The sequence below is a fragment of the Paroedura picta genome, chromosome 3, assembly GCF_049243985.1.
Source record: "Paroedura picta isolate Pp20150507F chromosome 3, Ppicta_v3.0, whole genome shotgun sequence".
Lineage (NCBI taxonomy): Eukaryota > Metazoa > Chordata > Lepidosauria > Squamata > Gekkonidae > Paroedura > Paroedura picta.
Window position 1 is genome coordinate 168,356,664 of NC_135371.1, and position 25,714 is coordinate 168,382,377.

Below are 25,714 nucleotides of genomic sequence, written 5' to 3' on the forward strand. Positions count from 1 at the left end.
GAAAATAACCAAAACACTGCCAGTGCCACTTCTAAACTCTTCAACTGTTCTTTCCCAAAGAAGCAACAGAGACTGTGATGGGTCCTCCAAATGACACAACAGTGACTGAATTCATCTTGATTGGGTTATCTGAACATCCTACAGCACAGTCTGTGTTCTTTTGGTTCCTCTTGGTGATATACCTCATAAGCTCTCTTGGGAATGGCCTCATCATCATATTGATTATTGCAGACTCTCATCTTCATTCTCCCATGTATTTCTTCCTTTGCATCCTCTCCTCAGTAGACCTCATCCTCTCCAACAATGCACTTCCTGAGATCCTGGTCAATTGCTTCTTTTACAGGCCCACCATCTCCTTCTACCGATGCTTGGTTCAGATGTACGTTGGTCTATCAGTCGTTGGAATGGAATGTCTTCTTCTGGCTGTCATGGCATACGACCGTTTTGCAGCGATATGCCGGCCCCTCCACTACATGCAGATCATGAGCTGGAGATTTTGTACGAGTCTAGTGTCTGTGTGTGTGTTCTTTGCCGCATTGAATACCTTGATCGACGGACTGCTGCGGCCAACCGACTTCTGTGGACGAAATGTCATTAACCATTTTGCATGCGAGCTACAATCGTTCCTCAAGCTGGCCTGCTCTGACACACACGTTGCTGAGCTCTTCATGCAACTTGCCTCCTACCTCTTACTAATCCCACCCTTTGGCTTCATTGTTGCCACCTATGCGCGCATAGTCTTCGCCGTCCTGCGCATTCGCTCAACAGAGGGCCGGAAGAAAGCCTTCTCCACCTGTAGCTCCCACATAACAGTGGTCAGCGTCTTTTACGGCACCATCATGGTCATGTACTTGAAACCCCAAACAAAACATGCTTCAGATCATGATAAAGTCATATCTTTAATGTACGGGGTCTTAACTCCCACGCTCAACCCCCTCATCTACAGCTTGAGAAACAGGGATGTAAAAGGAGCTTTCTGGAGAGTGTTTGGAAGGAAAATGTCAGAATAAAGGTTTCCACCATATGCCGTACAGACCACTTTTTCGAATGGGAACCGTTCTCGCACACAAAGCATTGATTCTGTGCGGAAATGTGTAATTCATGCAATGTGACTATCAGTTGGTCCCTGTTGTATACAATATACACTGGAAAAGCCCTGCCAGTGATGGTTTCTTTAATTCATGTATCTCTACCAAAATTGTTCTTTGTATTTTTGACGATATTCTTAATGACAGATTCTTAGCTTCTCTGAGGGATTTAAATTGTGATGTAGTCTGCATTTTCCTCATGAATTTCCTTCCAGTGTTTCCTCATGAATTTCTTTTGCTTTTTTACAAGTCCACCACATAAAAGATTCCATCTTGCTCGCTACACTTTCCTTTATAGTTTCCTTTAATGCTTTTGTCTGTTTTTTCATTGTCCTTTGGAGTACTGTAAGAACAGTAATGGGGTACATATCTTTATAATACCTCCCTGACCATTTTGATAGATGCCACGCCCCCTTTTCTCTGTCCGATAGGGGTGTAGACATGGTGGGACATCTAGTGGGAATGAAGCTGACTCTGCTGGCCAGTGGGTTCACTATCACAGGGTTCGGTGTGGGAGGCTGAGGGGGTGGAGGAGCATACTGATGCAAACATAATGGCTACAGTGTTTTGTGTGTGTAGTGGGGGAGAGAGGCAGGAATACACACCGGCAGCAGGGATTGCAAAGTGCTTATGCAAATGTAAGGGGGCGATGAAGAGGTTTGAGCGTGTGTACAGACTGTAATACAGACTGTAATACAGACTGTGTGTACAGACTCCCTGGAGAAGAGCCTAATGCTGGGAGCGATCGAGGGCAAAAGAAGAAGGGGACGACAGAGAATGAGGTGGCTGGATGGAGTCACTGAAGCAGTAGGTGCAAACTTAAATGGACTCCGGGGAATGGTAGAGGACAGGAAGGCCTGGAGGATCATTGTCCATGGGGTCGCGATGGGTCGGACACGACTTCGCACATAACAACAACAACAACAACCACAGACTGTAATGCATCAGCATTTGCAAGCTTGAAGACAGACTTTTGGTACAGCTCCCATTTCTGTTGGCTGTTTGGGGTTCTAGAGCTCTTTGCAGCTTTCCCTCTGTAGCTCCAGCCTCCCCCTTTTTTGCCCCCCCCCTCGTGCGCTCTTCTGGCTTTTTCCCTTTCTTTCTTTAAAAGAAAACCCCTACTCAGATGAGTTGACAGAGAGAGAGAGAGAGAGAGAGAGAGAGAGAGAGAGAGAGAGAGAGATGCTATCTTCAGCTCTGGCTGCCAGCTGGAAGACCCTTCCCCCTTCACTCCCTCCTTTCCTCTGCCCAGGGAGTCATTTTCCCCCCTTCACTCCCTCCTTTCCTCTGCCCAGGGAGTCATTTTCCCCCCTTCACTCCCTCCTTTCCTCTGCCCAGGGAGTCATTTTTGCCAAGATCACCCAACATTAGTTCCTTGCCTGTTGCAAGGAAACTTAAGTCCCTTTTTTTGCTCTGAATTTTAAGAAAATAATTGAAATGGAAGCATGATTGTAATGGTAGCATCTGAGAGCTACAGGATGCCAACCTGAAAAGCACTTAAAACATGGTGTGTTTTTTTTTAGAGCTTCATTTTGATTCTTTCAGGGTATAAAGAAGTCAGAAAAAAAATAGATGCTCCCCCCCCCTTCCTCATTTTCTTCTGCCCTCTATTTCCCCTCCCCCTTTGCACAAGCGTCCATGAGGAAATAAAACAGAACCTCTTCAGGGGAGTCCCTGTGTGACCTAGTCGAGTTGGGGTGGGAAAAAAGTTCATGAAAACATAGGGGAAAGAGCTGTTTTCAGTCTTCCCTGTTTGTCTTCTCTCTGTCCCTTCTTCTCTGTGGAATGTATGTGCGGAAAGCACATGGCTTTCCCCATCCATCCTTCTTTACCCAGGTTAATAGAGAGGATAGCACTCTTCTGCTCTTTGTACGCTTTCAACCTCTCCACCCGTCCCTGTCCTCCGGCTGGGGGCAGTTTTGTGAAAAGTGCTTCCTTCTCACCTTGTTCGAAAGCAGTAGTTTTGACACCCCTTCCTTCCCTGGCTGGACATTGCAAAACGAAACGCTCCTCTAGTCCCCCCCCCCCCCACACACACACCATTACCACCCAGCAGCCAACCTCTCTGCACAACTTTTGCTCTCCCCCCTTCACTGAGGGAAATACAGCAAAAGAGAGGATGTTACAAAAGCTGTTCTTTTTCTCCGGGGTCCGACCATCCCACTCGGAGAAGTGACTACACAGAATGCGATTTCTGTTTTGATTTGGGGCGATTTTAGTTTTCCTTCTGCACCAAGCAGGATTGATCCGGAGTCACCCTACAATTTCTTCGCCATATCCAGGAGTCCTTTTAATCCTCGATATAGGAATATTGCGGTTCAGAAAGCATGAGAAAGCACCCCCTCCGTGGTAGAGCAGTTTTGATTGGCCAGTTGACTCCGTGGTAGAGCAGTTCTGATTGGCCAGCTGACTCCATGATACAGAAGCTCTGATTGGCCAAACCCGCGAAGCCAGCCAAGACTGTTAGGGTTTTTTTTAAAGAGGAAGCCCTAATTTTCTTTCTGTAGAAGCTGCAGAAGCCCTTACTTCTATGGAGATTTGCCTCATGTTTTTTTTTCTCCCTTCTCTGTTGTCTTCAATCCCCCCCCCCCCCATTCAAGAAAAGAAAGAAAGAAATAGGCTCTGTCTGGGCTTGGCTCCCCACCCCCCCTTTCTGAGTTTTCCCAATCAAGTGCAGAACACTTTTCTGTTTCAGTGGGGAGGTGGGGGAAAGAGGAAGACCCGAGTTCAAATCGATCTGAATTCAGCAGGATCCACGCCGAAAAAAACAAAGTAAGTGCAGAATCAGCAGAATGGGACTATTCAGTTTAGGTTTCACTATACATTTATATTCAATTTTTACTCTCATTCTTTGATTATTTATTTAGTTATTTAATTATATTTATATACCACCCTCCCATTTTGTCTCAGTTAAACTTGATTTATTTTTACATCAATATTATTGCCCCAAGTGCTGGAGTCACTAGTACCATTTCCAACTCATTTTGCCCAGTATAACATAACGGCCACATAAAACTAAATTAACTATCCTTACAGAAGTCAATTACGCATAAGAAATACCAGTAATCCCAACAAGTGACACATTTGAGTTCATGGTTCTATGCAGCGAGAAATTAAGTTTACAACCATTCAGGCTTTAAAAGAAAATCGATACAAATAATTTCCAGATCATCCCAAAGGACATTGAAAAAGCAGACAAAAACGATAAGGAAAATGTTGGAAATGTCAAGATACAGATGGAACCCTTTATCATGTGTGGTGGACTTGTCAAAAGGAAAGGAACACTGGAAAAAATTCATGAGAAAAATGCAGACTATAATAAAATTTAAATTCTCCAAAGAAGTTAAGAAACCATTATTAGGAATATTGCCAAGCAAGCAAACAACAATTTTGGAAGAAATATATGAATGTAAGAAATCATCACTGGCAGGGATTTTGCAGCGTACATTGTAAAACTGGGACTAGCTGATTGTCGCAATTCATGAATTACACGTTTCAGCACAGAAAAAGTGCTTTGTGTGTGAGGTTTCCATTCAAAGAAGTGATGGAAATATTTATTTTGATATTTTCCTTCCGAATATTCTCCAGAAAGCTCCCTTTACATCTCTGTTTCTCAAGCTATAGATCAAGGGGTTAAGCATGGGAGTAAAGACCCCGTACATTAAAGACATGACTTTATCTTGATCTGAAGCAGCTTTTGCTTGGGGTTTTAAGTACATGATCATGATTGTACCATAAAAGACGCTGACCACCGCTATGTGCGAGCTACAGGTGGAGAAGGCTTTCTTCCGTCCCTGTGTTGAGCGAATGTGCAGGACGGCAAAGACTATGCGCATGTATGTCACAACAATGAAGCCAAAGGGTGGGATTAGGATGAAGAAACTGGTAACTTGCATGAAGAGCTCAGCAACGTGTGTGTCCGTGCAGGCCAGCTTGAGGAACGATTGCAGCTCGCATGCAAAATGGTTAATGACATTTCGTCCACAGAAGTCGGTTGGCCGCAGCAGTACGTTGATCAAGGTGTTCAGTAAGGCAAGCAGCACACAGACAGACACTAAACTCGTGCAAAATCTCCAGCTCATGATCTGCATATAGTGGAGAGGCTGGCATATCGCTGCAAAACGGTCATATGCCATGATAGCCAGAAGAAGACATTCAATTACAACGACTGATAGACCAACGTACATCTGTCCCAAGCATCTGTAGAAGGAGACGGTGGGCCTGTCAAAGAAGCAGTGGACCAAGATCTCAGGAAGTGCATTGTTGGAGAGGATGAGGTCTACCGAGGAGAGGATGCAAAGGAAGAAGTACATGGGAGAATGAAGATGAGAGTCTGCAATAATCAATATGATGATGAGGCCATTCCCAAGAAAGCTTATGAGGTATGTCAGCAAGAGGAACCAAAAGAACACAGACTGTCCTGTAGGGTGTTCAGATAACCCGATCAGGATGAATTCAGTCACTGTTGTGTCATTTGGAGGACCCATCACAGTCTCTGTGCTACTTTTATTGAAGACTATAGAAGTGGCACTGGAAGTGTTTTGGTTGTCTATAAAATATTCAAGTATTTTATTGAATTGTGGTCTCTGGGATGTTTCCTGAAATCCAGTACACTGTAAACCAAATGTCGTTAATGAGATTTCATTTTATCTGATTCCATGGTTTATTACAGTCATTGAAACATGTGGATCCAGTGGATCTATAAACAAGGCATTTCACTGTGGCCACAAGAAGAGAGATTAGTATTTAATATTAATACCGAGATCTACTACTACTACTATTACTACTACTACTATTACTACTACTACTACATTTTTATTGGTATCCAGCCCTTCCAAATACTCAGGGTGGGGAACTGTATTAAATCATATAGAAAGATTAAATTTAAAAATATTCCATATTTCTGTAATTTATGCCCCAACTACGTCAGGTTATATGTATTCCCCAAAGTAAATCTTTTCATAACAAAGTATATTTTCATAACTCAGAGGTTGTAAATGTCCCTGATCCTACCTTCATGGACATATATCTTCTTAAAACGTAATAGTAGTAAAACCTAGAAATGTTCTGGAGCCTTAAACTAAATTTATTTATTTATTTATTCTCCCAAGACTTAGATGGGAGAATACCAAGAAAGGCTCTACAGAGAAAGCTGATGGCCAACCACCTCTGCTTACCCTGTGCTACGAAAGACCCTTGCTGGGGTCACCATGAATTGGCTGTGAATTGACGGCACTTTATACACACTTTATCTATATATCCCTAGACTCTGAGTAGACAATGTGGACTGTCCCTGCCATTGCTAGCTTCAGCCTCACCGGTCCTCCAATAAATCAGCCCCCAAGTTTAACATCTACTCCTTCTGGTAAGGGGACAAAGATCCCTCTTCCCAGCCAGATTGAGATGGAAGGAACATTGCTGAAAAAGGCCAAGCTTGGTGTTGTGGTTATGAGTGGTGGCTTCTAATCTGGCGAGCCAGGTTTGAGTCCCCACTCCTCCACTGGGTGACCTTGGGCTCCTCACAGCCCTGTGAGAAGCTGTTCTCACTGAGCAGTCTCTCTCAGAGCTCTCTCGGCCTCACCTACCTTACAGGTTGTCTGTTGTGCCGAGAGGAAGGGAAGGCGATTGTATGGCACTTTGAGGCTCCTTCAGGCAGTGAAAAGCAGGGTATAGAAACCAACTCTTCTTCTTCTACCTGGCCAGGTTGCTTGCTGCAAGTGAAGTCCCACAAACAAGAATGATCCGGAAGCTGGTACAGATCTGGGCAGAGTCTGCACACATAGGATAATGCACTTTCAAGGTGCTTTGGCAGCTGGATTTTCCTATGCGGAACAGGAAAATCTACTTCTAAAGTGCATTGAAAGTGCATTATGTATTGTGTGCAGACTGTACCCTGGCAAAACAAATGTCCTCTAGTTGTCCACTGGAAATGAGGATCACAACGCAGAGCAGCAAAGCGCCACACCTTCCGAGATGGACAACACTTATCCACACATTACTTCTGTCGCTCATACGGTTGCACTTAGTACAGCAATGAGACTATAAGAAAACTTATAGTAAGTGTTGGTACCAGCAGCCTAGCTTTCCTCTTCAGGGCCAGAGAATTCGATAAAATCTTGCTCTCTTCTAAAAGTGCTTCCATAGTTCAAGATAACCTTCCCAAAATACTCTTGAAGGTTTTTTCTTAAGGTCAATACTCACTTGTACTGATTCTATGAGGACTGATGACTCAGAAGGAAGGGTATTTTTTGGTTTGTTGGATCTGAAGCTGACCAACTGCACAATATTCCACACAACACCCTAAATTAGTTCAAGGATTAGACTGAAGGAAATGCTGAGAAGCCAACATTCCCTTCCTAAGATGTTCTGGGTAAGGTATTTTACGTGGAACATATTAGCAGATCTGCCCTTCCCTTTTGTGGAAAGAACAGCCATGCCTCTTCCTGGAGAGAGAAGACAACAAAGAAGCTACCTGGTCTTTAGTGTTTTTCCAACCCGCAGCAGTGGAGGTCCTTCTGGACTACGACCCAGAAGTCTTAAATAGAATCCCTAGGGAAGCATTTTGAATCAGTACTGTAAAGTCAGAAATTAATTGTTCTTTCCTTTGATGTAACCTTTAAGAACACTATCAGGAATGAGGGAATAAGGAACTGTTAGATAAACATTGCAATTCCCGCTGTGACCTGTTTTTATTTATTTATAACTGATAATTGTAAACATATTATAATTGTATAACCAATAAACAATACAACGCTGCAACATACTAACAGGTCCAGAGTGTATAGGTGGTGTTCTGAAGGGGGGGCGGGGAGCAGGGGCCCTTTGGTCGCTGTTGGTTATATATATCTGGTCTCAACCAAATGCCTGGCGGAAAAGCTCCTCCTTGCAGGCCCTGCGGAACTGTTTAAACTCCGTCAGGGCCCTGATCTTCTCCAGGAGCTCGTTCCACCAGGTGGGGGCCAGAACAGAGAATGCTCTGGCCCTGGTTGAGACCAGGCGGACTTCTTTAGGGCCAGGGACCTTTAGCTGTTTGGTAGCAGTGGAGAGCAGGGCTCTTTTGGGGGCGTAGGCAGGGAGGCGATAGGCACACTGGGCCCTGACCGCGTATGGCCTTGAAGGTGTCCTCACTCATCAGCGATAGATCTAGCTTTCAACAGAGCCTTAGCAGTGGACACTGCAACCCAGATGTGGAAGTTTAAGACTTAACTGATCTTTCTACAGACTCAAGGAATTTGCAGAAAAATCTGGTATCAAGCCAAAAATACGCTGTAGATTCAATGAGTGATAGTAATAATAGAAGAAGTTCCTGGACCATTAAGAATGGGATGTCTTCTAAAAAGAAATCAGTGGCCATTGTGGGAGTGGGGTGCTAGGTGATGACCACCATCTAAAGATGAAACTAGAATATGTGTAAGGATGCAGTGCTAATGTAAATAATATCATTGGAGAAGGATGTAGATGAACTAGAGTGTGTCCAGAGAAGGGCAATGAAAATGGTGAGACCAAGACGTATGAGGAAAAGTTGAGGGAGCTTGGACGGTTTAGCCTTGAGAGAAGACGCCTATGAGGTGATATGATAGATATCTTAAAGTACTTGAAGGGCTATCATACAGAACAGGGGTAGTCAACCTGTGGTCCTCCAGATGTCCATGGACTACAATTCCCAAGAGCCCCTGCCAGCAAAAGCTGGCAGGGGCTCATGGGAACTTTAGTCCATGGACATCTGGAGGACCACAGGTTGACTACCCCTGATATAGGAGATAGAGTAGAGTTGTTTTCTGTGGCCCTAGAGAGTCGGACCAGTACCAACGGGATGAAATTAATTTAAAAAAAACTTTCGGCTAAACATCTGGAAGAACAGATGTGGAACAGGCTTCCTCGGGAGGTGGTGGGTCCTCCTCCTTTGGAAGTTTTTAAGCAGAGGCTGGAGAGCCACCTGACAGAAATGCTAATTCGGTCAACTTAGGCAGATTGTGAGTGGGTGGACAGATGGGATTGTGTAGGTGCTTGGCTCTTGTGGTCATTTCCTGCTTTCTGCAGGACTAGATGACCCTGGAGGTACTTTCTATGATTGTTTACGCACTGGGAACTTCATTGCCTCAGCTCCCATGCAGGAGCACAAATTGGGGGCGGATGAGGAGCACTAGGCCAAATGCTCCCCCATGTGGGTGCAGGAAGAGGTGGGGCAACCTGCCACGACTAAAACTCCAGCCTACAGCCCAGCATGAAACCTCCAGGGTGTAAACAGTCTCCTACACAGAATGGCTTTTGTGGACTAACGCAAATGAAAGTTTGGGGAGCAAGAAAACACTCAACAGAGAAGGCATATCATACCTCTTATACCAAAATGGAGAAACCATTCAAGAGACTTGGTTTGCCAATTTTTACTGAGTGATAAGGATGCCGACGTCACTTTTATTATGGCTAAATTTCTGTCCTCAGTTTTTAAACTTAAACTGTCCGATGTATCTTGACTATCTTTGTACAGCCTCCTAATCTGCTTTATGCCAATAAGGGTATTGTATTGTATTGTATTGTGAAAACACTCTCTCTCTCAAACACACACATGTGCGCGCACACATATACACACACACATGCCTTTATTAGCATGATAAAAGGGACAATAGAATTAGTAAAACCATTACAGGCATGTAGAAGTCAATGTATGACAATAAAATTAATAGAACCATTATACTAACATGTAAGTTATGAAAATAATCGATTCTCAACTTTGAAGTTTAACTAATGGCAGCTGGAAAAAAACATTGCCACCCCCTCAAACAATACAGGGTTCTGGCTATCCCTTAAAAACAGGACTTTAGCCTGGTCAGAAGACCTGGCGCACCTAGTTAAAAAAGGAGGATAAAAAAAACTGATTCGAATCCCTTCAGAAAATGGACAACATAATAGAACATGCAAGACAGATTCAATACAATTCAATTCACATGGACAAATCCTATTTTCATAGGGAACGTTATTGAATCTCCAGTTAGGAAGGCAGAGGGTAAAGGGGGGGGGGATTCTTTCTCACTACAGCTCCATCACAATGGAAGAAACTGATATGGAACAAAGAAAAAAAAAACTTTAACTTTACTCAACTATTCCTTATATCCACATTCCCCAAGGTGTTCTTGAAGTTTACATCAGATGGAATAGTAATTAATCTTCGAGTCTCAAGTATTCATTTGAATTGATTCCCCAAGAGGTCTATTTAAGAATTCTGTGTAGTATTCCAGGAAGACCTCTGATACTACAGTTTTTAGAGTAGGTACCCAAGTACCTGCAGAAGCATAATCTTCTAGATCTAGGAAAGGGCAGAGCTATTGTTTACGCAAAAATGAAGAGCAGGTCTCTTAATACGTTCCACCTAAGGCATTTTTGCTAGAGCTTTGTTGAAAAGGGTCTTCACCTGTTCACCACTTTTGTCACTCTACTCCATGGAAGCCATGTGCAGTTCTGGAGAGTTCATCAGCCTCAGTGGCCATCCAGCCATATGCAAAACTTCTGGACCTCACTCTTCTCAGTCAACAGTCTTAGGCTGAAGCACTTCACATGTAAGCTTTTGGCCTGAGCCTTTCAACTGGGGGTGTGCTCACAGAAGAGTACTAGCTTTAGCTGAGTTGAATTCCCTGGCCTTGAGGAGGAAGGTTAGGTTGCATGTATGAAAGGTTTGATTGCAGTCTGCTTGCTCCAGTATGGAATGAAGAATACACACTGAATCCCCGCAAAGACCTCATTCGGTAAGTAAAACCCCATTACCGATGCTAGTCGTATGTGGATACATGCTGTTTATTCTCCCAGCCATACAACTTGAGATTTGCTTTGGGGCTCTTGAGTTATTCATTTATTTATTAGATTTTTATAGTGCTCTTCTGTCAGGAACCAAGCGGTTGAGACCCAGCAGATTCGCACGACAGACACCACTCCCAGGCGTCAGGATAAAGCTTTAAGTAAGAGTCTTTATTTGGAGGATCAGGACAGGGATCAGCACATCGCAAAAGCTCTTAGACAGGAATCTTGGCAGAGACGCTGGGAAAGGGGGTTGAATAGCATATGTACCTTGGCTTGGGGAGGGGAGCATAGAGGCAGCATTTGGTGGGAACATAGATTCACGCAGAAAGAGCAATATTGTCCTCTGATCTACAAAGTGCCAAAACACCCCATCTGGCCATCTGGTGTTTAGACTGAGTTCCCAGTGAGGACAGCCTTGGGAAAAGAGATAAGGAAGTGACAGTGGGATGAGCCTTTGAAATCCAGAAGGAGGTGGGAGGGGTACTCTTGAGCAGGCCTAGGAATGTGCCAAAACTCACTACAGGTCAGGAACTAGGGGTTCATGACACCTTCCACATGGCTCAGGGAGGTTTACATATAACCCAGAGTTCCAGCTGAAAACTAGAGGATCTTTGTTGGACCAGATTTGTTTCAACCACTGAATCATGTTTATATGTGCGACTTTGCATGCACCTTCTTCTTTCTCGGCACGATTTCCAAACTGGCCTGGGACAGCGGCCTTTCCCTCCTGCTTCCCCTTAAGGGCTACCTTTGTCTATCTTTCGGACTGATCAATTGAAAGACTGGTGAGGCTGTCGCTAGCGATGGCAGGAACTGTCCAGGTTTGCTGCTTGAAGTTGAGGTTGAGAAGACCAAATACCACAGGCAGCTAAGGAGGCGACGTTATTATGGTTGACCCAATCCAGGGTGGTTGTAAGGGAATGGTACTGTATATGTGGGATAATTCAAGTCATCACAGTTTAGCGTGGATTTCCTGTGAGCCATAGCACTTCTGTACTGCTGCACTTTGAGGAAGTGTGATGTTGGCAATATGCTGGAAACCCAGAAAATAGCTTACTGTTCTTGTGGTGCAGATCAGTCAATAAATAAAGCCATGAATAAAGCCACAAAACCCTGACACTGATTCTCTGGCAATTTGTTCCTGGGTTCTGGACTGGTCCCACCTAGTTCTAGCCTCCTGTTCCTTTCCTACCATCCTTTCTACAATAATATTAACAATATACAGTCAAGTCATAGCTGACAGTGACTTTCATAGAATCATAGAATCATAGAGTTGGAAGGGATCTCCTGGGTCATCTAGTCCAACCTTATGCACTATTCGGGACACTCACAACCCTCTCGCTCATCCAGTGTCACCTGCCACCCCCTTGGACCTTCACAGAATCAGCCTTCATGTGGCTATCCAGCCTTCTTCCAAATGTTTAGACCGAATTTCTTTTGCATTAATTTCCTCCCGTTGGATCTGGTCCGTCCCTCTGGGGCAAGAGAGAACAACTCTTCTCCATCCTCTATATAACATCCTTTTAAATACTTGAAGATGGTTATCAGAGTCCTTCTCAGTTGCCTCCTCTCCAGGCTAAACAGACCAAGCTCCCCGAGCCTTTTCTCATACGCCTTGGTCTCCAAACCCCTCACCATCTTTGTTGCCCTACTCTGGACACGCTCCAGTTTGTCGACATCCCTCTTCAACTGTGGTGCCCAAAACTGAACACAGGACTCCAAGTGAGGCCGAACCAGAGCAGAATAAACTTTAGCAAGGGGTTTTCTAGGCCAGCGAGAAGACGAGGTAGTTGGCCACAGTCTTCCTCTGCAAAGTTTTTCTTGGTAGCTTCTCTTCTAAGCACTGACCCTCCTTCGCATGTGAGATCAGATGACATCAGGTATTTCCCTGCTACCTTCATTTCCCAGTAATATTATAGTACAATAAGTCTTATACTGAAGAGTGTCACACATGGCTGAAGCAGAGTAGAACAGGGATCAATGTTCAAACAGCATTTCCCCCGACATCTGATCAAAGGCAAAGTTATATAGTAAAGAAATCTCAATATCTACACATGCTTCATACCAGCCAAGTTCTGTATTAATTACATTAATTACAGCATACCAGATTTTAGGAAATATATAAATACCAAAGAATAGAACTCAATAACGTACTTTGAAATTTTAACGCTCTACCAGTGACATTTATTAATCACCCTATTCTCTCCCCCCCCCCTGCAGATGGAACAAGGCAGAGAAGGTTATGGGGACTCCAAATCAAACAACAGTGACTGAATTCATCTTGATCGGGTTCTCTGGCCACCCGCAAACCCAGGCTGTGTTGTTTTCATTTTTCTCAGTGGTGTACCTCATAAGCACTTTTGGGAATGGGCTCATGGTCGTCTTGATCATTGCGGACTCCCACCTTCATTCACCCATGTATTTCTTTCTTGGCACCCTCTGCTCAGTAGATTTCGTCATTTCCAACAACGCCCTTCCTGAAATCCTGATCAACTGCTTCTTTTACATGCCCACCATCTCCTTCTACAGATGCCTGGTTCAGATGTACGTTGGACTCTTATTCATTGTAATGGAATGCGTCCTTCTGGCCGTCATGGCCTACGACCGCTTTGCGGCGATATGCCGGCCACTCCACTATACGCAGATCATGAGCTGGAGATTTTGCAGTGGTTTAGTGTCTTTATCTGTAATTCTTGCCTTACTGAATATGTTGATCAACATACTGTTGCGGCCAACTGACTTCTGTGGACGAAATGTCATTAACCATCTGGCATGTGAGCTGCAAACGTTCCTCAAACTGGCCTGCTCGGACACTCGTATCAGTGAGCTCTATGTGCAACTCTCCACTCTCATTCTCGTAGTATCGCCCTTTGGTTTTATTGCTTTAACCTACGGGCGCATAGGCTCCGCTGTCCTGGGCATTCGCTCCACTCAGGGTCGCAAGAAAGCTTTCTCCACCTGTAGCTCTCACCTCACCGTGGTCACTATCTTCTATGGTACAATCATAATCATGTACTTGAGGCCACAACCTAAATCTTCCTCGGACGAAGAGAAGGTGATAGCTTTACTGTATGGTGTCTTAACCTCTATGCTCAACCCCCTGATCTACAGTTTAAGGAACAGGGATGTGAAGAGAGCTTTCAGTAGCGTGTTTGTTAGGAAAATATCAGAATAAGAACTATACAACAATGTACAATATTTCTTCTTCTTCTTCTTCTTCTTCTTCTTCTTCTTCTTCTTCTTCTTCTTCTTCTTCATTGTACTTATATTTTGCTGCTTTCCAAGGACTAGTGGCTGCCTCCAACATAACACCCCCCCCATAAAATACTCACATAAATCTTGTTAAACTCCTATCACCACAGAAGATTGGCAGCCTAAAAATCCCTCCCCTGATCAGACATCCCAAGACGTCAATCTGAGGTGGAGCCATGATATTCCTAGCAACAGCACTGGTCTCAACCAAAGACCTGGCGGAAGAGCTCAATTTGCAGGCCCTGTGGAACTTTGCCAGCTCTATTGGGGCCCTCAGCTCTCCCAGGAGCTCATTCCACCAGGTTGGGGGCAGGACCGAAAAGGCCTTGGCCCTGGTCGAGGCCAGTTGTGCTTCCTTAGGGCCAAGGACCTTCAAGAGATTCATGCCTGGTGATACAATAATACCAAATGTGATGACCACCACATACAGAAGTATTTATTGTTTGTTGAGATTCCAGCTATTTCCTGCACATAACTGGCTTGCCCAATGGAAATTAATCTGGTGTGAAGTCATCATTATATATTCGACAAAATGGACATGAAATTATAGCAATGAAATCAGTTCCCAGACAAGCATAATTCGAATCGTGAGTCAATGTTCAATAATATTGGCTTTGAAAGGAAGTAGGGTAAGAATTGGATTCTACATCCTAGTCAAAGTTCCCATGTGGTAAATAATTTCATGTGATCAATGGATCCCAGAAACTGATCTGTATTTTGGTATTGGAATCCCATTCTGCAAGACGGTATATGAGTTAGAAGCAAGTCTGGGGAACAGGTATAAGTTCTAGGATTGGGGGTTGGAGTCATGACTTCTTTATCAAGGACACTGTGCTTCCTTGGATCAGTGTTGAGATAACAATCATTAAGAGCGTCAGGATCAAAAATTATATTTTATTCTTTCATCTGCTAATAGCACCGACAGTGTAGTGACATAGTGGTTAAGAGCAGTGGCTTCAAACACAGCAAACGCTGGACGTGATTTACAAATGAAACAGTAGGAAAATGTGTGCTAGGATCTAAAATTTACATTATGTTATAACTTTAAGGAGAACTTTTATGCCATGATGCATCATTGATATTTATTACCTGAAAGGTTATTTAAAATGTAAAAAAAAATGTCTAATATCTTTTGGAAATGCAAATAAAATGAAGGAACTTTTTTCATAATTGGTGGACATGATCGAAGGCAAAAAAAAATCCACAGATTGTCTGATAGCCAGACAAGGGACTTTCAGAGGTGGCTTGCTATTGCCTGCCTCTGTGTCATGACCCCAAGTATTCCTTAGAGAAACTCCATCTAAATCCTTGGAAGTTTCTAGCCAGGATCAGCCGTGCTTAGCTTCTGAGATCTGACAGGATTCAGATTCCTTGGACTATGTAGGTCAGGGCTCCCTTTTATATACCTGGCCATGAAAAATGATCTACAGAAAGCAGGGAGTGAAATGCTTCCCAACCAAAAACCTGTGGCCCATGGAAAATAGGGTGTAATATTACTTTGAGCCATTTAAACCCAACAGCTGACTGACAGGGAGTTCCTGCCACTCAGCCATTTTCCCTGAGCAGCAGAAAGCAGGGGTTTATGTGGCTTTCAACCCCTGCTTTCTACTCTTCAGAAACTATCATGAACCATCACAAGATGGATCAAAATTCATGAGACTTCATGGTAGCTGTTCAAATCATGAACTGGAATCGGCCAAAATACATGGTGAACTTTAATTCGGGAGTGGATTCGTGCCCATCGCTAAATAATGATTGAGGTCATTGTAAAGGATTACAATGAGAATTGTGATATTTACCCAACTGTTCCTTACATCCAGATTCCCCATAGTGTTCTTAAATCAGATGAACGAGTAATTAATCTTTGTCTAAAGTATTCATTCGAAGTGATTCCCCAAGAGTTCTGTCCTAGACTTCTGTGTACTATTCCAGGAGGACCTCTGATACAACAAGTTTTACAGTAGGTACCCAAGCACCTGGAAAATCATCATCTTCTAGATCTAGGAAAGGGCAGAGCTATTGTTTACGCAAAAATGAAGAGCAGGTCTCTTAATACGTACCACCTAAGGCATTTTTGCTAGAGCCTTGGTGGAAAGGGTCTTCACCTTTCTGCCACTTTTGTCACTCTACTCCATGGAAGCTATGTGCAATTCTGGAGAGTTCATCAGCCTCAGTGGCCATCCAGCCATACGCAAAACTTCTGGACCTCACTCTTCTCAGTCATCAGTCGTAGGCTGAAGCACTTCACATGTAAGCTTTTGGCCTGAGCCTTTCAACTGGGGGTGTGCTCACAGAAGAGTACTAGCTTTAGCTGAGTTAAATTCCCTGGCCTTGAGGAGGAAGGTCAGGCTGTATGCATGAAAGGTTTCCTTGCAGTCTGTTTGCTCTAGTATGGAATGAAGAATACATACTGAATCCCCGCACATCACCTGGACCTCATTCGGTAAGTAAAATCCCGTTACCGATGCAAGTAGTATGTGAATAAATGCTGTTCATTCTCACAGCCATGCAGCTTGAGATATGCTTTGGGGCTCTTAGTTATTTATTTATTTATTATAGTTTTATCGTGCCTTTCTGTCAGGAACCAAGCGGTTGAGACCCAGCAGATTTGCACAACAGACATCACTCCCGGGCTTCAGGTTGAAGCTTTAAGTCCTGGATAATCAGGACAGGGATCAGCACATTGCAAAAGCTCTTAGACAGGAATCTTGGCATAGACCCTGGGACAGGGGGTGAATAGCATATATACCTTGACTTGGGGAGGGGGGCATAGAGGCAACACTTGGCAGGAACATTGATTCACACAGAAAGAGCAATAATGTCCTCTGATCTACAAGGTGCCAAAACACCCCATCCGACCATCTGGCATTTAGACTGAGTTCCCAGTGAGGACAGCCTTGGAAGAAGAGAGAAGGAAGTAAACACAGGATGAGCCTTTGAAATGCAGAAGGAGGTGGGAGGGGTACTCTTGAGCAGGCCTAGGAAGGTGCCACAACTCTGCGGATGATCCGGGAGCACAAAGCTATGAAGTGAACTTCAAAGGGGGCAAAAGATATGGGACAGGAACTAGGGGTTCATGACACCTTCCATATGGCTCAGGGTGGTTTACATATAACCCAGAGTTCCACTAGAAAACTAGAGGATCTTTCTGTGATCAAATTTGCTTCAACCTCTGAATCATGTTTATTTGTGAGACTTTGCATGGAAGCTAGTAACCCATCCAACTCGCACCTTCTTTCTCAGCACCATTTCAAAACTGGTCTGGGACAGCAGCCTTTTCCTCCTGCTTCCCATTAACGGCTCTACCTTTGGGACTGATGCATAGAATTGTAAAGTTGGAAGGGACCTCATGGGTCATCTAGCCCAATCTGCTGCACTATGCAGGACAATCACAACTCTATCGCTCATCCACTGTCACCTGCCACCCCCTTGAACCTTCACAGAATCAGCCTCTCGATCAGATGGCTGCCCAGCCTCTGTTTAAAAATTTCCAAAGATGGAGAACTCACCACCTCCCAAGGAAGCCTGATCCACTAAGGAACTGCTCTAACTGTCAGGAACATCTTCCGGATGTTTAGACGGAATTTCTTTAGAATTAATTTCATCCCATTGTTTCTGGTCCATCACTCTGGGGCAAGTGACAACAATTCTGCTCCATCCTCTATATGGCAACCTTTTAAATACTTGAAGATGGCTATTAAATCCCGTCTCAGTCATTTCCTTACCAGGCTAAACAGACCAATCTCCCCCAACCTTTCTTCATACGTCTTGGTCTCCAAACCTCTCACCATCTTTGTTGCCCTCCTCTGGATGCATTAAAAGACTGGTGAGGCTGTCGCTAGCGATGACGGGAACTGTCCAGATTTGCTGCTTGAAGTGGAGATAGGAAAGGCCGAACACCAGAGGCAGCAAATGAGGAGGAGACATTAGTACAATAAGTCTTATAGTGAAGAGTGTCACACAACTCTTGGCTGAAGCAGAATAGAACAGGGATCAATGTGCAAAGCGCATTTCCCCCAACATCTGATCAAAGACAAAGTTATATAGTAAAGAAATTTCAATATGTACACATGCTTCATTCCAGCCAAGTTCTGTATTAATTACATTAATTACAGCATACCAGATTTTAGGAAATACATAGCTACAAAAAAACAGAACTCAAGAATATACTTTGAAAATTTTAGAGCTGCTGGCAACTCTACCAGTGACATTTATAAACCACCCTATTCTCTTTCCCCCCTGCAGACGGAACAAGGCAGAGAAGGTTATGGGGACTCCAAATCAAATAGTGACTGAATTCATCTTGATCGGGTTCTCTGGCCACCCGCAAACCCAGGCTGTGTTGTTTTCATTCTTCTCGGTGGCCTACCTCATAAGCACTTTTGGGAATGGGCTCATGGTCATCTTGATCATTGCGGACTCCCACCTTCATACGCCCATGTATTTCTTTCTTGGCACCCTCTGCTCAGTTGATCTCGTCATTTCCAACAATGCCCTTCCGGAAGCCCTGGTCAACTGCTTCTTTTACATGCCCACCATCTCCTTCTACAGATGCCTGGTTCAGATGTATGTTGGTCTCTTATTCGTTGTAATGGAATGCGTCCTTCTGGCCGTCATGGCCTATGACCGCTTTGCAGCAATATGCCGGCCACTCCACTATACGCAGATCATGAGCTGGAGATTTTGTAGTGGTTTAGTGTCTTTATGTGTGAGTCTTGCCTTACTGAATATGTTGATCAACATACTGTTGCAGCCAACTGACTTCTGTGGACGAAATGTCATTAACCATCTGACATGTGAGCTGCAATCGTTCCTCAAACTGGCCTGCTCGGACACTCGTATCAGTGAGCTCTATGTGCAACTCTCCACTCTCATTCTCGTAGTATCGCCCTTTGGTTTTATTGCTTTAACCTACGGGCGCATAGGCTCAGCTGTCCTGGGCATTCGCTCCACTCAGGGTCGCAAGAAAGCTTTCTCCACCTGTAGTTCTCACCTCACCGTGGTCACTATCTTCTATGGTACAATCATAATCATGTACTTGTGGCCACAACCTAAATCTTCCTCAGACCAAGATAAGGTCATATCTTTACTGTATGGTGTCTTAACCTCTATGCTCAACCCCCTGATCTACAGTTTAAGGAACAGGGATGTGAAGAGAGCTTTCAGTAGCGTGTTTGTTAGGAAAATATCAGAATAAGAACTATACAACAATATATAATTCTTCTTCTTCTTCTTCTTCTTCTTCTTCTTCTTCTTCTTCTTCTTCTTCTTCTTCTTCTTCATTGAACTTAGATTTTGCTGCTTTCCAAGGACTAGTGGCTGCCTCCAACATAACACCCCCCCCCCCATAAAATACTCACATAAATCTTATTAAACTCCTATCACCACAGAAGATTGGCGGCCTGAAAATCTCTCCCCTGAGCAGACATCCCAAGAAGTCAATCTGAGGCGGAGCCATGATATTCCTAGCAACAGCACTGGTCTCAACCAAAGACCTGGCAGAAGAGCTCAATTTGTAGGTCCTGTGGAACTTTGACAGCTCTATTGGGTCCCTCAGCTCTCCCAGGAGCTCATTCCACCAGGTTGGGGGCAGGACCGAAAAGGCCTTGGCCCTGGTCGAGGCCAGTTGTGCTTCCTTAGGGCCAAGGGCCTCCAAGAGATTAATGCCTGGTGATACAATAATACCAGATGTGATGACCACCACATACAGAAGTATTTATTGTTTGTTGAGATTCCAGCTATTTCCTGCACATGGCTTGCACAATGGAAATTAATCTGATGTGAAGTCATCATTATATATTCGACAAAATGGACATGAAATTATAGCAATGAAATCAGTTCATAGACAAGCATTATTCGAATCATGAGTCAATGTTCAATAATATTGGCTTGGAAAGGAAGTAGGGTAAGAATTGGATTCTACATCCTAGTCAAAGTTCCCATGTGGTAAATAATTTCATGTGATCAATGGATCCCAGAAACTGATCTGTATTTTGGTATTGGAATCCCATCCTGCAAGACGGTATATGAGTTAGAAGCAAGTCTGGGGAACAGGTATATGTTCTAGGATTGGGGGGTGGAGTCATGACTTTCTGAAGGACACTGTGCTTCCTTGTATCAGTGTTGAGATAACAATAAATAAGAGCGTCAGGATCTAAAATTATATTTTATTCTTTCATCTGCTAATAGCATCGACAGTGTAGTGATATAGTGGTTAAGAGCAGTGGCTTCAAACGCAGCAAATGTTGGACATGATTTACAAATGAAACAGTAGGAAAATGTGTGCAAGGATCTAAAATTTACATTATGTTCTAACTTTAAGGAGAACTTTTATGCCATGATGCATCATTGATATTTATTGCCTGAAAGGTTATTTAAAATGTAAAAAAAATGTCTAATATCTTTTGGAAATGCGAATAAAATGAAGGAACTTTTTTCATCATTGGTGGACATGATGGAAGGCAAAAAATCCACAGATTGTCTGGCAGCCAAACAAGGGACTTTCAGAGGTGGTTTGCTATTGCCTGCCTATGTGTCATGACCCCAAGTATTCCTTAGAGAAACTCCATCTAAACCCTTGGAGGTTTGTAGTCAGAATCAGCCGTGCTTAGCTTCTGAGATCTGACAGGATTCGGGTTCCTTGGACTATGCAGGTCAGGGCTCCCTTTTATATACCTGGCCATGAAAAATGACAGGATTGGGCTTCCTTGGACTATAGAATCATAGAATCATAGAATCATAGAGTTGGAAGGGGACATACAGGCCATCTAGTCCAACCCCCTGCTCAACGCAGGATCAGCCCTAAGCATCCTAAAGCATCCAAGAAAAGTGTGTATCCAACCTTTGCTTGAAGATTGCCAGTGAGGGGGAGCTCACCACCTCCTTAGGCAGCCTATTCCACTGCTGAACTACTCTGACTGTGAAATTTTTTTTCCTGATATCTAGCCTATATCGTTGTACTTGAAGTTTAAACACATTACTGCGTGTCCTCTCCTCTGCAGCCAACAGAAACAGCATCCTGCCCTCCTCTAAGTGACAACCTTTCAAATACTTAAAGAGGGCTATCATGTCCCCTCTCAACCTCCTTTTCTCCAGGCTAAACATTCCCAAGTCCCTCAACCTATCTTTATAGGGCTTGGTCCCTTGGCCCCAGATCACCTTCGTCGCTCTCCTCTATACCCTTTCAATTTTATCTATGTCCTTCTTGAAGTGAGGCCTCCAGAACTGCACACAGTTCTCCAGATGTGGTCTGACCAGTGCGGTATACAATGGGCCTATGACATCTTGTGATTTTGATGTGATGCTCCTGTTAATACAGCCCAAAATGGCATTCGCCTTTTTTACCGGTGCATCACTCTGCCTGCTCGTTTAGCTTACAATCCACAAGTACCCCAAGGTCTCGTTCACACACAGTGTTACCTAGAAGCGTATCCCCCCATCCAGTAGGCATGCTTTTCATTTTTCTGACCCAGATGCAGAACTTTACGCTTATCTTTATTAAATTGCATCTTGTTCTCATTTGTCCATTTTTCCATTGTGTTCAGATCTCGTTGAACTCTGTCTCTATCTTCTGGAGTATTTGCCAGTCCTCCCAATTTGGTGTCATCTGCAAACTTGATGAGTAGTCCCTCCACCCCCTCATCTAGATCATTAATAAATATGTTAAAAAGTACCGGGCCGAGCACCGAGCCCTGAGGTACCCTGCTACTCACCTCTCTCCAGCCTGATGAAACATCATTGACAACAACTCTTTGAGTGCGGTTCTCTAACCAATTCCCTGTCCACCTAACGATCTGAAAATCCAGATTGCAGTCCTTCAACTCATCCATCAGAACATCATGGGGAACCTTGTCAAAAGCTTTACTAAAATCCAAGTACAGTATTTGCTGGCGTATAAGACTACTTTCTCCCCCTGAGAAACATGCCTCCAAATGGGGGGGTCGTCTTATACGCTGGGTGCACTTCAGTTGGGATAGACATAGCTGCCCATAGTGGCCCATAGTACTGTATTTTGAGTGGAAATGTTGGGGGGTCGTCTTATACGCCCAGTCGTCTTATACGCCGGCAAATACGGTAAATGACATCAACCGAATTTCCACGATCCAGCAAAACTGTTACTTGGTCAAAAAAGGAAACCAGGATGGTCTGGCAGGACCTGTTGGAGACAAATCCATGCTGACTTCCTTGGATCACCAAATTGTCCTCCAGATGTTTGCAGATCGCTCCCTTTAATATCTGCTCCATTATCTTCCCTACAACAGAGGTCAGACTCACTGGTCTATAGTTTCCCGGGTCATCCTTCCTCCCTTTTTTGAAGATCGAAATAACGTTTGCTCTCTTCCAGTCCTCCGGGACATCTCCAGTCCTTAAAGAGGTCCCAAAGATGATGGACAAGGGCTGTTCAATTTCTCTGGAACGTTCTTTGAGCACTCTCGGGTGCATTTCATCCCGCCCAGGGGATGAACTCATCCAGTGCAGCTAAATGCCTCTCGATAACCTCTCTATCCATGTTAACCTGCCACCCAGACACTATCCTTTGGCTACTGCCACCTCTAGATGTGCCTAAACCCTTTGACCTGTGGGAAAAAAACAGATGTAAAACAGGCACTAAGCCTTTCTGCTTTCTCTGCATCATCCGTTAAAGTTTGTCCATCCGCACCCAACAGTCGGCCTATTGCCTCCTTTACTTTACGTTTGCTCCTCACATAACTGAAAAATCTTTTCTTGTTACAGTGGGCTTCCCTGGCCAATCTTAGGTCACTCTCAGCTTTGGCTTTTCTGATGATTGATCCACAGTGCCTAGTAACCTGTAGGTACTCTTTTTTAGAGCTCTGCCCTTCCCTCCATTTCCTGAACATTTTCCTTTTCTTTCTTAGTTCCTCTTGAAGTTCTCTGTTCCTCCAGTTAGGCTTCTTAGAGCTCCTGCATTGTTTTCGTCTTTCTGGGATAGTCATTGATTGAGCATGCAATAGCTCTTGTTTGAGTAGCGCCCACCCTTCACATGCTCCCTTCCCTTCCAGCATTCTCGTCCATGGTATCACACTCATCATGTCTCTGAGTTTATTAAAGTTTGCCCTACGAAAATCCAACATCCGCGTCTGGCTACAAGCTTCCTTGGCTTCCCATCTCATTCTATGAGGACATGGTCACTTCCCCCTAGGGTCCCCACCTCCTTCACCTCATCCACCAACTCTTGCCTGTTGGTCAGTATTAAGTCCAGTATGGCTGAACCTCTTGTGGGTTCATCTACCATTTGATAAATGAAATTGTCAGCCAGGCAGGTCAGAAACTTGCATGACTGAGGACGCTTCGCAGAGTTTGTTTCCCAGCACACATCTGGGAAATTGAAGTCACCCATGATGACAAGGTCCTGCCATTTGGATATTTTCTCAAGCTCGCTCACAAAGTGCAGCATCCACATCCTCTCATTGGTCAGGCGGTCGGTAGCAGACACCAACCACCACACTGTTTGTTTTCCGCTCGCTTATTTTCACCCAGATGCTTTCCACTGTAGATATGCTCTACTTCACTAGAATTTCCTGACAGGTAAGCTTTTTCCTCACATACAGTGCCACTTCTCCACCTCTTTGATCTATTCTGTTTTTTCTGAACAGTTCATATCCATCCACCATTACATTCCAGTCATGAGAATCATTCCACCAAGTTTCTGTGATGCCTACTAGATCATACCTTTCCATCAGCATGAAAAGTGCCAGCTCTTCCTTCTTATTGCCCATGCTTCGGGTGTTAGTATAAAGACATCTGAATCCTTTTACTTTTGGTTCCCTATGAGCTGGCCTTGCCGGTTGGGCTGACCCCGATTGTTCTCCTTCCTTACACTCCCTATGTTGATCGTCTCCTTCCCCTTGTGGCTTCAGTTTAAAGCTCTCCTGATGAATCTCCTCAGGTTCCTGCCAAACACATTCTTCCCCAGCTTTGATAAATGCATTCCATCAGGTGCTAGTAGGCCTTCCTCAAGAAAGCCTATCCCATAGTCCCAGAAACCAAATCTCTCCTGCCAGCACCAACTACGCAGCCACTGATTCACCTCCATTATCTTCCTCTCCCGACGCATTCCTCTTCCTTTGACAGGCAAGATTGAAGAGAATACCACTTGTGTCCCCATTTGCTTGAGCTTCCTCCCCAGATCTTGATAGTCTTTTTAATAGGAGCGATGGTATTCAGGGACATGTCATTCGTTCCCACATGGACCATCACAAATGGGTAGCGATCCGTAGATTTGAGGAGTTTGGGCAGCTGTTCCGAAACGTCTTTAATTTTCGCCCCTGGCAAGCAACACAACTCTCGGATTAGGGGGTCGGGCACAGCCACTCTCTCCTCTGATCTTCCGGCAAAGCGATCGCCATTGTTTTTTCTCCGAGCGAGCGGAGATCAACGCACCGGCGAGCCTCCGTTTAGCCAGTGAAGCTTGCCCGGCTGCAGTTCCGCCCCAGAGCTGTTTACAGTCACTAAGCACAAGCAACGCAGAAGCCCGTTTGCTGATGTATTTTACCTTTATTTTTCACACTGTTTTCGGCCGAAAATTGCGCCCGTGAGGGGGGGATTTTTTTTTTCACTCGGGGGGAGCGTGGCAATGATGAATCGGAAGCTCAAACACACCTGCCAGCTGGATGGGTCTCTCCGTTGCAACGAAGCAACGCATATTCGTTGCAACGGGTGTGTGTGTGTTTTTTTTTTTAAACCTTTCTTAAAGGGAAAGGGGTTGTTTGGGAGCATGCTAACGGCCGCCCATTGGCTGCTTGACGGCCAGGGGCGGGACGAGATCGGCAATAGCGCTTCCTTTCTAGCGATTTTTGCCGAGACCGGAAGCCTGTGGGAAACGATAGAAACGCAACTGGATTCCACTACAAAGGCAGGTATGCATAATGACGAATTCCACTATTTTAAATGGCGATTTTTCGTTCAGCAAATAATTTGCTACATGGATCCCGGTGCGGAAAGCCCCCCAGTACTCTCCTTTTTTTTCTTCTCAACTCCATTTCCTTCTATCCCAGTGGCCTCTTTCCTTTGTCTTAGACTTTGTTTTGGGACCTCTTCCCTCGTTGACCCTTGCACCTCCTCTGCAAGGGCCTGAAATCTATTCTGGAGCTCCAAAGGCCCAGAGAACTGTCTCGCTCTACACTGTTGAGTCTTTTTCCGAACTGTCTGCAGAACTGACCTGACTATGGAGGTCAGGGCTCCCTTTTATATATCTGGCCATGAAAAATGATCTACAGAAAGCAGGGAGTAAAATGCTTCCCAACCAAAAACCTGTGGCCCGTGGAAAATAGGTGCATTTAAACCCAACAGCTGACTGACAGGGAGTTCCTGCCACTCAGCCATTTTCCCTGAGCAGCAGAAAGCAGGGGTTTATGTGGCTTTCAACCCCTGCTTTCTACTCTTCAGAAACTATCATGAACCACTACAAGATGGATCAAAATTCATGAGACTTCATGGCAGCTGTTCAAATCATGGACTGGAATCGGCCAAAATACATGGTGAACTTTAATTCGGGAGTGGCTTTGTGCCCATCGCTAAATAATGATTGAGGTTACTGTAAAGGATTACAATGAGAATTGTGA

General features: G+C 44.4%; 3 protein-coding genes across 3 annotated transcripts; 2 read left to right on the top strand and 1 right to left on the bottom strand.

Moving 5' to 3' along the window:
• The first annotated feature begins 77 nt into the window (after window positions 1-77).
• LOC143831404 (olfactory receptor 13H1-like) lies at window positions 78-1,200 on the top strand. The gene has a single exon (XM_077324398.1). The coding sequence runs from the start codon at window positions 78-80 to the stop codon at window positions 1,008-1,010; it is 933 nt and encodes a 310-aa protein (XP_077180513.1). The 3' UTR covers window positions 1,011-1,200.
• Window positions 1,201-4,642: 3,442 nt separating this feature from the next.
• LOC143831405 (olfactory receptor 13H1-like) lies at window positions 4,643-5,575 on the bottom strand. Its single transcript, XM_077324400.1, has one exon. The coding sequence runs from the start codon at window positions 5,573-5,575 to the stop codon at window positions 4,643-4,645; it is 933 nt and encodes a 310-aa protein (XP_077180515.1).
• A 7,547-nt stretch (window positions 5,576-13,122) lies between these two features.
• LOC143831225 (olfactory receptor 13H1-like) lies at window positions 13,123-14,055 on the top strand. Its single transcript, XM_077324286.1, has one exon. The coding sequence runs from the start codon at window positions 13,123-13,125 to the stop codon at window positions 14,053-14,055; it is 933 nt and encodes a 310-aa protein (XP_077180401.1).
• The last annotated feature ends 11,659 nt before the right edge of the window (window positions 14,056-25,714 follow it).